At 32.9% G+C, this 13704-nt stretch overlaps 1 protein-coding gene across 5 annotated transcripts in view; it reads right to left on the bottom strand.

Annotated features, from left to right (window-relative positions):
- The window catches only part of PCLO (piccolo presynaptic cytomatrix protein), a 354626-nt gene that overhangs the window by 74478 nt on the left and 266444 nt on the right, over positions 1-13704 (bottom strand). For 4 of the 5 annotated variants that reach the window (XM_045827052.1, XM_045827055.1, XM_045827056.1 and 1 more), the window contains exons 14-16: positions 9427-9477; positions 5980-6104; positions 3284-3310 (exon numbers count right to left, since the gene is read on the bottom strand). In XM_045827052.1, coding sequence (XP_045683008.1) covers positions 3284-3310; positions 5980-6104; positions 9427-9477 — 203 coding nt within the window. The remainder of the gene's footprint in view (positions 1-3283; positions 3311-5979; positions 6105-9426; positions 9478-13704) is intronic. The other variant, XM_045827053.1, reaches the window with a different exon arrangement.

Below are 13704 nucleotides of genomic sequence, written 5' to 3'. Positions count from 1 at the left end.
TTTCTTTGGTAACAGATTTTAAAAAAAATTGTTGTACACCACCCAACTGGAGCATGATATCAATGGGCTGTGATACCACGTTACACAATCGAAAATTCCACAAATCTGTGCATTCACAAATTGAAGGTGTCCAGGTAACCAGGGGGAGTAAATGTGAGTATAAATTCAGGCTGAGAAATAGGGGAGCTCATTTTCTTTTTTCCTTCCTCCCTTGTCTGGTAAACACAATTCCCTCATGGGAATGTTACATAATATATTAGAAAAATTAGGCCACATTTAACAATTAGATAAGTTATCTAATAAGGATTGAGAAAAAAAGTCAATTTATCAATATAGGACATGGTGTTTATATTTAAAAAAAAAAACCCTAAACATTCATTCTTGTGAAGTTTTGATTAACTTCTTTTTTCTTTCACTTTTTTAATTACTGGCCAGTCAGTTCATCATGAGCAGATATGCTTTTAAGATAGGTAGCAAAATATACTTAAAATAAATTACTCTACATTAATCCAGCTGAAAAACAGTTCTCTGAGTTTCTCTTTTTAATTTCAAAAGAATTATTGAGAATGAAGAATGGAATATGATGGCCCCTTTGTATTTAACTTTTATAAAATTATCTAAACTAAGATTCTCATTAAAAATTTATTTGGTTTTCCTTTATTGGAAATATATACATATATTCATTTAATGCTAAAGTATACATCCCATAAAGAAATAGAGTAGATATCAGTTTTCAAAATTAGTCTTTTTTTAAATTTAGAAACATGTGTAAAGTAGATCCCATTTTATAAACCCTGTTTTTCTGTGCAAGAATGTGTTCAGGGACCATCACTTTATTGTCCTCTGTGTTTTCTGAGGTCAAAGACAGTGGCTGTTTCGAAGACCCTAACCCTAGCACCCAGCACAGTGTCTAGAGCAGTCTGTGTTAAATAAATGTTTATTGGATGCATCCTTACAACATTCTTCTACTTGTCTTCCCTTTAAAATTTACTGCAGTAAAATAATTTTTTGTCTTCAAATTATAAATAAACATTACAACACCTGTCTCAGCGTTACATAGGTCGTGTAAGAAATAGCTTATGCTAACACGGGTGTTTAGAGAGAATCCAGCCAGGAACCAGGTTTACAGGTATCATGATAACTAAAATCAGCTTCGATCATATAAAAATCTCATTATTGGGAAAAAATTTGTGCTTTGTCCAACAGTGTAATGAGAGAAAACCAGAATGAGATCTTTCTGATAGCCTTATTTCTATTTCTCAACTATCCAGGGACAAGTATTGAGTCCACAGACTCTTCAGGCTCTTTCCCTGGCTTTCTTTCAACTCATCTTGGCTGACATTTGGGCTTTCTGAGCTTATGAGTATTTTGATCAGAGGGTGGAAAGAGAAAATAAAAGAAGACAAGAAAACTGGACCAGTGAAGTGCTTATTAGTTAACAGGAGATATTATTTCTTTAATGTTAAGAATGATAGAGGTATTACACTTTATCATTGAAGAAAAGAAAGATATTGGGTTTTCTATATAGTATTCTTAAAAATATTGCTTTAATTCAGTAGCTAAACATTCTGTATCTCTTTTTTTCATAGATAATTGACCACTGGCTACATGAAGTTTGATATACAGTTATATATTATTAGCAATAATAGCAACTGCCATTTATTGAGAGCTTATTAAGTGCCATACAATAGGCTTATCACTTTTGGTGTATTACTATGTGTTTCACAAAAGGCCCGTGAGGGAGGATATTGTAAGTCTTTTCTAGCAGCAAAGGAAATAGTTTTGGAGAAACCTCACAATGTGGCAGGGCTGAAATTCAAAGCCAATTTTTTAAAGACTTGACTCACTGGCCTCTTCAGCTTAATTATCAATGTCATTACCCTGTCATTATAATCCCTTCCCACACTGACAGCTCTCAGAGATGACTAAAGTGACTTTTAGATGAAAGGTATGACAAGAAAGTGATTTCTAGATCTTCTAAATTGTAATCTAACATGACTTAGGCTATTTTAATCATTATTTACACTTACAAAACATGTTCTCTTCTAAGTTAAATATATATAACCAGTCATTCTGACAATGTATCCCGTTTCTCTGGATAAAAGATAAGGAGGATCTGATTAAAGTGATTGATAATGTCTGTTCTAAAATGACATTGTCTCTTTGACAACTGATTTTGTGTGTCAGTCTGAGAGGTGTGGACGGGACCCGAGATGAGACAGCCAGTCATAACAAGCGACCTTTCACAGTTACCGCATTTTACTGTTTGCCATCCTTATGTGGCTACAAGGAAATAAAGAGCTTCTGAGCACTAGAAAGGCTGTGGTGACTAATCTAATTCTTTAAAATATTTAAATATTTATGCCTTGAAGAATCAGAAACAGCCTCTTTTGGGCACAGTTTGTCAGGATTAGGAAAAATGTCAAATTTTAATGTCACCGAAAAAAACAAATCCTGTACCATTAATACTCTGGATGAGATTAAAATTCTCATCACCCTGTTGCTACAGATGGTACAAAATTCTCCTCCCCAACTAAACAACACATTTAATTTATAATGCAATGAGACATGCAAAAGAACGCTTTTGGCTACGTATCAAGAGATAGCCTTAGCTGACAATGTAATGATGCAACATGTAATGAGCTCTATGAGAAAACAGTCTTCTCCTATCAGCAAACAAAGGATGTTCATATGTTGTTGTTGATGCAACAGAATAGGCAGATTATGGCATCCTATATTGCACAGCAATAATTTTGTGGTGCACAAGGTATAAAGGCATGGAAATGTTTTAATATCGAGGTCTAAGTGAGGGATACAACCAGACACCTATGGTCTTTAAGATGAGGTATACATGCAATATTAGACATGGAGATCAGATAACTCCTTTTGAGTAACAACTCTAGATTTTTTTTTATTTGTAATAGGAAACTCAGGAGAACTTAAGGTGTGATTATCACATGAAAAGCTAAATTAATTTTAGTGTAAAAATTATGACTAAAAATTTAGTTATGTCTAATTAAAGGGTGATATTTTCTTATCCATAATCTTCTATGTTTTTAACATTTTCTAGTTTTCAATGTTCTATTGCACACATCTGCTACAACTATTTAGTAATGTTGTAGTTGGAACAATTTGCTGTTAAGCCTAAATCAACAGATACCAGCATGTAGAAAAATAAAAATTACAGCTCAAGTTGAATTGCAGGTGTATATACACAAAAGGACAAAAATTATGACTCCAGACAGAACGGCAGAGCTGAACGCTGAAAGACAACCAACTCTACCTTGCGTTCTGGACAACCATGACTTGACTGCATTGATTCCAGGGTTGCGAGCAAAGGGTACAACAGGAAGTAGGAAGGACAGGAAGAAAAAAGTTAGGAACGGAAATAAGAAAATATGAGAACAATAATTAGAGGAGCTATACCATAACATACAAATGACATGAGGCAGTAAATCATCTTAGAACCAAAGTGAAAATAATATCTCACAAGTGTAATAAATCCCAAGGCCTCGGCCACTGTAATAATCAGGAGTAATTTAATAAAGGGCTAGGAACTGAATAGGAGTAGTGTATTAGCTACCTCTGGGCCAAATCCCACCAAGAAGGAATGTTTCATTTGACAAATTGCATGAGGATGGCTTTATGTGAGAAACTCACTCTTCATTTCACTATAATTCCCACCTGACCCTGCTTTACTAGAATGGAGTGACACCTTTTTGTTACTTGCCTAACCTTTCTGGTTTTTCAAGTTTATAATAGTCTAATTGAAGCATAGTCCTGCAATAAATTTAGACAGAGAGTCTCATATTGTTTAAAAGGTGATACTCTGGTATATCATTAAAAATTAAAAATAAAAGATAGGGTTTTATTTTAATTCATTAGCAAATGTTAATTAGATATATACCCTGGGCATAGATTTCTTTTCCTGTTCTATTATGATTAAACAACATGGAAGCTCTAATGACTCAAATCAAAGGCAGAATGAAGTATCAATTTGTTGTTATATCCATGTTTAAAGCATGTAGCCAAATTACAGTCATAACTAATACATAAAGATGTAAATGAATGAACATAAAATAACAACTCTGTTTTGTTGCATTATATGGCTAGTTGGTGATCTCTATAAATTAAATCAATAAATTACAATTATAGCAACAATACCAGCAATTCCAGTTTCTACATAAAACTATTAGCTGGGATAAAATTAAAGGATATATACTGAATTTTATATAGCACCTGGCATTTTTCAAATTATTTTCTGAATGGTACCTAATTTGATTCACTTGACAAGCTAAAAATTATGGCTCTGCCTACCTTGGCTCTCTTAACATCCATAAGGAAACTGAATTTCAAAAAATTGGTGATCTGCCTGTGGTGATATAATTAGTACATAACAGTTCAGGTGCAATGTATAATTCTAATGTGGATCCTGTACAAATAAACCAACTACAATCATAAACATGCTTTTTTATGATTTCAGTGCTTTTAGATTTGTTGGTTTGTTTTATGGCCCAGAACATAGTTTGTCTTGGTGAATGTTTCATGTGTACTTGAAAAGAATATATATTCTGCTTTAAAGAGTAAAATGTTACATAAATATTAATTAGGTCATCAAACTAACTAGGAAGGCAATGGGGAAAGTGAAGATAGAAGGATTTATAAATTTAAAAAGTATTATGGTTATACATGGTATTATGATTATTTTTGAAATGAATCTTTTCAAAATATATACTAAACTATTAACAGGAAAAAGTTACAATAGTTGGCATCTACTTAAAATAATCTGTCTGGAGAGAGGGTAGGGAGGGCAAAATGAAACATGACTGACTAGGAAGTGACCACTATTGAAGCTGAGTTACGGGCACATGCTGGGTCATTATACTCTTCTCTCTGCTATGTCCAACGATTGAAGACTTCAAAGTAAAAGGTAATATTGGAATGTCACTCCTCAAATTAAATAAAAATGAACAAAAATAAAACCAGAGTTTTCAGTTTCCAGTCCAAAATTTTTGTTCATTTCTTATGGCTCCACTTTAATAATTTGTCTAATATAAATTGTTAACATAAGGCATAACAATCTGTTGAGTTCAAATCACTACTTTGAAACCATCCTTGAGTACTGATTTATATATTAGAGTATAGCAATTTGCATTTATTACGTGCAAACTAAATATCTCCAAAGAGCACTTGCTTTATATGAGCAGTTTATATATTACACAAGAGATTCAGAGATAATTTTTGTTCATTTAACCAAGTCAACATTTCAACTATTATTCATGTTTTTAAAATTTTGTTAGTGTTTTTACAACACTGATTTGAAATATGCATATAAATAAAGATACATCAACAAGTCACTTCATGAGCATTTAACATAATGGGTAATACATGTATCCTATAAAGTAAAACAGTAACTTATGAGTCCATGAACATTGGTTTCTCAAGTAAATTTGGGAATGCAAGGTAATTTCTTAAGTGATTTCACAGATAATCAATCTGACTAATCACAGCAAGAGTGGTTTCCAGAGAGAATTCCTGATGTGCTCCCTCTGACTGAGGCAGGTTTTATTGTGATCAATGGCTCTCCTAGAACCCTTTAAAGCTTAATTATAAATTATAATTCCACCTTATCTACTAGTATAAATAAATAAATATGACAAGTGGATAAAACTAAGGAAATGATATTATACTTTTTGAAATTAGAGTCTAGAAGAGACATTTATTTTACTTTTATTTTTTAAATGTATGTATTTAGAGAGAGAGGGGGGAAGGGCGAGGGAAAGAGAGGGAAACATTCATTTGTTGCTCCACTTATTTATGTATTCATTGGTCGATTCTTGCATGTGTACTAACTGGAGATCAAATCCACAGCATTGGCATAATAGGATGACGCTTTAACCAACTCAGGTACCCAGCCAGGACCCACTATTTTTTAAATCAGAGGATGCAATAGTTCGAAGACATTGAGTTTTTACTTACCCTCTCCCTGGAAGAAGATACACTTTAACAAAGGGGTCAGAATAACCATTGTTGTCTCGAGGGACTAGGTTTCTTGCTTGGAGAATATGTATTATGAGATTTCCAAGATCATAATTGATTTGCAGCTTAAAGAAGCAGAAATATATCTGGTGAAATTTTTTTTGTTTTAAAAACATATAATACATTGTCATTCAATATTTTATAAGTATTTTTTCTCATAAGAAGCATCAACCCTTATTTCCATTTTATTTGAAACTAACAGACCACTAGATGTCTAATTTAATTGGAAACTGCCAAGCACATGTAATTATTAGGAAAAGTGTTGTTCATTTTTTCTTCTGTGAAAGCCTTGGCCTGTCTAAAATCCATTTAGAAGAAAAATCATACAGCGAATTCTAGTTGCATTTTAAAACTAAATAACTACTCTTAGTAAAATAGTAAATGTTTAACATTCATGAAAACAATGAACAGGATTTTGAAAATAAACTAATTGATAATTTTATTAGAAAATGTTTTGCATTTCACCAAATAATTAGCAGTGGGTAGAATCAGTATTCCGAGATAGAGCTACCACTACTGAAATGAAAGAGTATTTTAGACTGTGTACAATTTCTCTCTTTCTATGTTGCATTATGTGACATTAAACCTACAGCCCTTCTTTCTGTTCCACCCACTTTTCTAGTAGAATGAGAGATTAAGATAATGAAATCTTGTTCTTTACTTTTAGAAGCTGAAGAGGGAAGAGGCATTGTCTCACAGATGCTTAGTAGCTGTTGCCACATTGTCATTGAAATAGTAAAAGATGTATATTTCTAATAAATACTTGATAAGTATGCATAATTCAAAATAACTGAATCAACTAAATTTTCTCCTTAGAAATTCGAAGAGTCTTTTGGCATTAGAATAAGACTTAATTCTTTTTGATGCTGTTTTTATTAATTAACAAAAAGGAAAACATTTGTATTTCAAAGGAGAAAATCATAAATAAAAATACATATTTTTAATAATCTTACAATACATGTAATCTGGTTATACTGAAAATAAGATAATTTAGATGAGTTGAACTGTATCTAAAATTTCATAATTAAAATAATCCTTAATTTTAGCGTGATTTTGATTTGGTATATTTTATGGTAAAAAAGGAATTTTCAATCACTTTTCTCAATACAGAAAAGCCCAGTGTGACCATCATGAAATCACTGAGAAACGTAAAACAAAGTACCATGAAGGAAGAGGAGAAATGGGGAGTCTGGAACTGCAGTGACTGGGTGCCATCACAGGGACTGAAATACACAATTACTATGAAATTAGTTTCACTGAGATTGAGAACAGCTTCCAAATTTTTAAGGGGAAATTCTTCCCTATATTCTCTTTTCTCTGTTAGTGTTACAGTCCACTTTTAACTGATGTGGCATCAAAACTATTTTTTTCAAAACCATTTACTATTGAAATTAAAACATGTAGGCTTCCCTGAGACAGTGCTTTTCAAAAGTGACTCTGGTGGGGCCTTAGAAAACATTTAGAACTTCCAAGATTACTTCCAATGGAGAATGAGATTCCACAGGAATCCTCACCCAGAGCTACTCAGTGCTGGCAGATTCATTGTGTGAGTGTCTATGTAAGGGTTTATTTAGAATAAGGTTTGGCTTAAAAAAGAAAATAAAGTCATTGTCATAAGGAAATTAAAGAAAAATGTAAAGTATCCCAAGAGTAAAGAAGGAATGTCATTAGTGTAAATTTCCACTATAGAATTAAACATTACTGCCCAAGGGAAAGGAAAATAACATAAGGATATATAACTACAAACAAACAAACAAAAACCACAGCAAATACTGGTCCATGGGCAAGGAGTTAAAAAAATGAGAGAAAGAAAGATATTTTAAATCAGAAAAGCTAGCTTTCTTTTTCTTTGTTTGTGAAAGGAAGGATCAGAGTAAGGCTTTTTAGAAGTGGGAAACAGAAGTGAGTCAGCAAGATCAGGAGTCCAAATGTATTCAGGCTCCATCCTTCTATAATCTTCTTGGAAAGGTGCCTGCCTTCAGCACTTTTTCTCTATTTCCACTGTCAGACTCCACTTTCACTGTAATCAGTGTGTGCCTAGATAATCACTTAATTGGTTACTTTGTGTGTCCACCTAATATTCCTTTCTATATTTCCTGTATGCTACTGCTGTGTGACTTTTCATTACATAGTCCTTAGTCCTTTCAATTAGTCTCCTCCTTATGCCAAAATGTTTATTGATCACCCTATTATGTAGAGCCTAACTCCCCCTCAGCTATGTTCAAGATTCTTTAATTTTTTTTTTATTTGTTTTAGGGAAACAGAAAAGGGGAGAGAGAGAGAGAGAGAGAGAGTCCTCAATTTTTTGTTTCACTTACTTATGCATTCACTGGTTGCTTCTTGTATATGCCCTGACCTGAGATCGAACCCACAACCTTGGTGCATCAGGATAATACTCTAACCAACTGAGCCACCTGGCCAGGGCCAAGGTCCTTTTTAATTTAGTCTTAACTTATCTCTACAGGGACATCTCAGGGCAGCAAGCTGACCTCTTCATTTCATTACTCTGGTGATGGAACCTTTCCCTATACCATTTCTTCTTCTAGGAACTCACTCCTCTTTCTCTCTGCTTATCCTCAAATTAGTTCAAATCTCTCATTATCCTTTGTGAAGTCTTTCATGAAAATTTCCTCTAGAAGGTGTTGGAGACACAGCTAAGACTTAGCTGTTTTCATTCCCTTTACCGAAACTTACTACCTTCGAAGTTATTATTTTATATTGTGTAAACTCTTTCTATGTGACATTTCTTATCTACCCCAAATTACACCTGGGTTCCATCTGAAACACAGTTTATCTAATATTTTTAAGTATGACCCACAGTAGGAAATAGATGTTACAATATATCATACAAACACAGAAACACATATATAGAACTAAAAATAGTGATTTATACTACTTTTCTTCTGTTTTCCTGGTCAAAATCCACTAAACTACCTTCATAAATTAAAAATTGCTTATGACCTCCAGTAAGAAACATGGCTTTACAGTACTTGTTTAACAATTATTTCACAATGTTAATTGGGAGAAGAAATGAGGATAGCATTAGGCTCACGAAATTATTGAAGAGGGAGCTAAAATTTTCAGGAAAATCTGTCATGTTTGAAACACATTCAACAAGTATAAAATACCTGAGGCACAAAATGTGTTAATACTGCTAGGGTACTGGGCAGAATTCAAAATACAGAGTTCCACTGATATAATTAGGTTTCATAAAACATATTTATATTAAAATATTATTCTATGAAATTGTACTTTTCCATTATTGATCAGTATGTGTTATAAAACATAAAAGGTTCTAACAGTGTTTACAACTTCAATAGGCCAGAGGGGAAAAACAACAAAAAAAGATGGTGCAATGATGATTTAAAAGTAAAAAAACTTTCATACCTGAATTTCCCCCGTAATTGGATGAGAGACAACCTTTGTTGCATCAGTAGGCTGTAACATTAAAAACATACATTATAATAATGGATAAACCCTTCCTAGAATTTACCGTTTCAACTTTCTTCTGAAATTAATTTCTATTTGGTCAGAGCACACCGCCTGGAAAATGTATTTCACCCATTTGTCTACTTCAGATTATGCTGTCTGTTTATACTTCTCAATACATATTTAATTTTATAGGTACATAAATCTACTTTTCATTTTGTTCAGCCTGTTTTGAAGCTATAATTTTATACCTGCAGTGATATATTTTCAATTTTCAATTAGAGAGGAACAAAAAAAGATACTGTTTTTCTACAACAATTGCCTAGGAGACAGAAGTGAGGAAAGTCCATTCTTCCACGCCTTTGCTGGGGGTCAGCCCCTCCCTGTTCCCAGGCAACTGCTTTCTACTATCTCACCCTCTATTATAATTACATCCCATTCTATTTATGTTCTCATTTCTTTAATATATCCCTTATGTTAGTAAAACCTTAAAAACAGGAATATGATTTGGTAAACATTCCACTGCTGACTAAGTGTGCGATGGCTGAGTTGTTACATTTTAATGGAATATTTGTAGTAAAGGAGAAATGATGCCTTGACCCCAGATCTAACAGAATTTCAGGCAATGTAGCACAAGACAGGGAGATATTTACTGAAATGGAGGCCAGCTTAGTACAAATAACGCCCTACAGGTGCATATATTGGTCTTGTTTTTATGATTAACTAGAAAAGATCCCTGATATACTCCTTCTGCCACCTTTTCCTTTAGATTTTTATCTGAAAAATGAGAGCTATCAAAAGGAGACAGCAATATTCCAGGCCTTATTCAGTGCAGTAGAGAAAACAGCTAATGTAATCATTGGCAATGTTATGGGGTATGTTTTAAATTTCCTATGCCATTTATCTTTCATTGGTTTAGCTCGGTTATAAGAATGGTCATTTATTAACACTAAAACTATGCCCAGGCTACAAAGAATGAAATATTAGTTATTGAACAATTATGTTTAATACTGTTTTCTACTAGTTAAATTTTAAGGAGAGAAAACTGAATCTAGAAAAAGGACCACACAAGTTCCTGAAGCTATTTATATCTCAATTAAAGAAGGGGAGTTTTCTAAAATCAGATATCCTTGCATCTCACTGAGGAAAGCTGAGGAATAGCTGAGATAAAAAGTCAAAAGTAAGACAAAAGAAAAAGCAAAGGGTGATTGTTGGTAACCTATGTTGTTTTGAGTTTTTTTAACAGTCACATTTATCTGATGAGATCACGCAAACCTAACTAGACTTACACAGAGAATAAACTTATACACCATTTTTAGTTTTCCGGGTTATGGCAGGGAACTCATAAGGACACAGAGGGGTATTTTAAACTAGAGAAGGAAAAAGAGCAGCATCTGCTGGACACCAGGCAAGCCACTAGCTGCAGGTAGTTACATGTCAGGATCAGAGCCAACTGCATTACATTCAATGAAGCCACATTTTTGTGAGGCTGGTTTTTTATGATTATGGTGATAAAAAATGTACTGAACAAAAATAAGCAAGATCAGCCTGGAACAGGAAATGAGAGTATTAGTGTCCAATCTGATTCCATAATTTGAATAGTTGTGCAGTGCCTATCAGGTGCACATATCCCACGGATATGCAATTTTAGTTATTAAGAGTGAAATGAATACATGATTTCATTTTACCCTATGTGTATTTTATTTTTTTGTAACGATTACTAAGATGTTAGGACATAAATACTGATTAAATTATTTGGACTTCACCACTTAATGAATGAAACTATTTTAGGTATTTTGGGGGCATATGAGCACCATGGAAAAATTATAGAGAATGTTAAGTCTGCCATGACCAGCAAAGTTTGGGAACCCAAAGACCTATATCATAAGAACATTTAAAAGTAATAAGTACTTTAGTTGAATTATTTATTTATACCCTGACTTGAAATTATTCAGACTTTAAAGATGAAATAAAGTTTGGTTGAAATTTCAGAGACAAAACAGCTTGAGGCAGCAAAATAAACATTTTAAAGACAAAAATTAATATTCAACCAGTTTAAGCAAAATAATTTAAAAGTCTTACATACATTGCTTATGTACATCTAATATGTTTTTACTAAATTCAAATTTTACTTACATTTATTCAGAAATAATCATATAAATTAGTGAATTATTAATAGACTACTAATTACTTATGAATAATCATTTAAAATTTTAATAGATGGTGTTCTAAATGTCTAAATGTACAATTATGCTAAATGTAATTTTAAGGTCTTAGTTTTAATAAATTTCATTATATTAATATACTGTGATTTAATATTTAGTCTCATACTTAATGAAAACACAAAAAAGTTAAAACTATAATTCTCTATATTCTCAAAAGTACATATGATATTTGGGAATATTATATTACCTGACTCAGGGATATGTAAACTTTAGACCACCACTTAATATTTCTATAATTTCTCAATATAATTTTTTTAACATTGCATGATTTAGAGAATGAATAAAAGTATTGCCTTTTAAGCTTTCTACATGTTAATGGGTCAAGAAATACCATTATATTATTATTATTTTTTTTAAGATTTTATTTATTTTTATTTTTAGAGGGAAGGGAGGGAGAAAGAGAGAGAGAGAAACATCAATGTGTGGTTGCTGGAGGTCATGACCTGCAACCCCAGGCATGTACCCTGACTGGGAATCGAACCTGCGACACTTTGGTTCGCAGCCCTCGCTCAATCCACTGAGCTATGCCAGCCAGGGCTAAGAAATACCATTAAATTATTTATTCATTCAGCCAAAATGTTTTGAGAAACCCCGTATAAGCTAAACTAGATAAATGCAAAAAAACAAAACAAACAAAAGACAAAAAAAAATCAATAGGTAATAGTTCTTTTCTTCAAGAGTGTTAGTGTATGGTGACTATACATATCAATTAAAGCTATACATATATATTTAAAAAATAATTACATTTGATTATTGCTATTACCAATAACAGTGAAGTAATCTCTATACTAACACTGTCCAGTAGAATATAATGTGAGCTACATAGGTAATTTTACACATTCTAGTAGTCATATTTAATGTACAAATGAGCTGGTAAAATCAACTTCTAGTAATATATTTTATTTAATTCCAGTTATTCCACTGTGAAATCAATATAAAATTGTAACAAGATATATTATATTCTTTTTTTCATACTGTCATCAAAACTTGGCTTGTAATCTCAAGATTGCACATCTCAATGAGGACTAGCCACATTTCAAGTGCTCAATTGCCACATGTGGCTAGCAGACACTGTAATAAACAGTATAGCTCTATAACTTTTTGTTTTAGCAAAAATACTGTAAAAAATTACATAAGAAAAATTCTTGGCATGGAGAAAAATTACCACATATCATTAAAACCCATCAATATCATTTCCTTGATGCTTGTTCTCTAATACCCACTTTCATCTTCTAGTCATTGCCCTGAAAGTTAAAATATTACAAGAAATCAAGTTTTGTACCCCCATATTATTACACAAGTGCTGCTGATGTTTTAATTTACAATATTTATTTACTTTGTTACTATTCTAGGCAAGCCACTCTATTATGGGCTTAGGAGGCTACAGAGAAAATTGGGCATGGTTCTTGGTTCTTAAGGAGCTCACAGGCCAGTTGGGAAAGTAATGTAAGCAAATGAGTACCTAGGATCAAGATACAAATTGTCTTAAGCACTGCATAAAGCATGTGACACTTCGGAAGGAAGAAATAAGGAAGGAATGATAACTCCTGACTTGAGAGAAGGATGAAAACATGGAAAGACTTCATGAAGAAAGGCTTCCTGTTATTTTCATTTTTATTTTTGCTTAAAGCTTATCCCTGGCTCTTCATTTCCTGCCTACTGTAGTGTAAAGGTGGATGTGGTGTATAATGTCCTCCAATTTGCCCCCATCTGGACTTCTCCTTTATTTCCTTACCCCTGAATCTATGGCACACCTAATGTCTCAGGCATGTAATTTTCCATTGTGGGAATTTTTTCATGCTGCAACTCTGGGATGTTAACTTCTTTTTCACCTTTACCAGATTGATTCATTAGCTAAGCACCAGCTTTCCTAACTCCACTCTTCTAAGTGCTTTCTTTATACCTCTAATGACTTCCAACATCATACCATCACTGAGTTTGTTTACAAGTCATTTTTCATCTGGAGTTACATGGGCACTTCTCAGACTTTAAGGGGATTCACACTCACTTG

Source organism: Phyllostomus hastatus, unplaced genomic scaffold (genome assembly GCF_019186645.2).
Source record: "Phyllostomus hastatus isolate PE091 unplaced genomic scaffold, TTU_PhHast_1.1 phas_scaffold_78, whole genome shotgun sequence".
Taxonomy (NCBI): domain Eukaryota; kingdom Metazoa; phylum Chordata; class Mammalia; order Chiroptera; family Phyllostomidae; genus Phyllostomus; species Phyllostomus hastatus.
The sequence above is the reverse complement of the archived record's forward strand: the minus strand, read 5'-3'. Positions and strand labels throughout refer to the sequence as shown.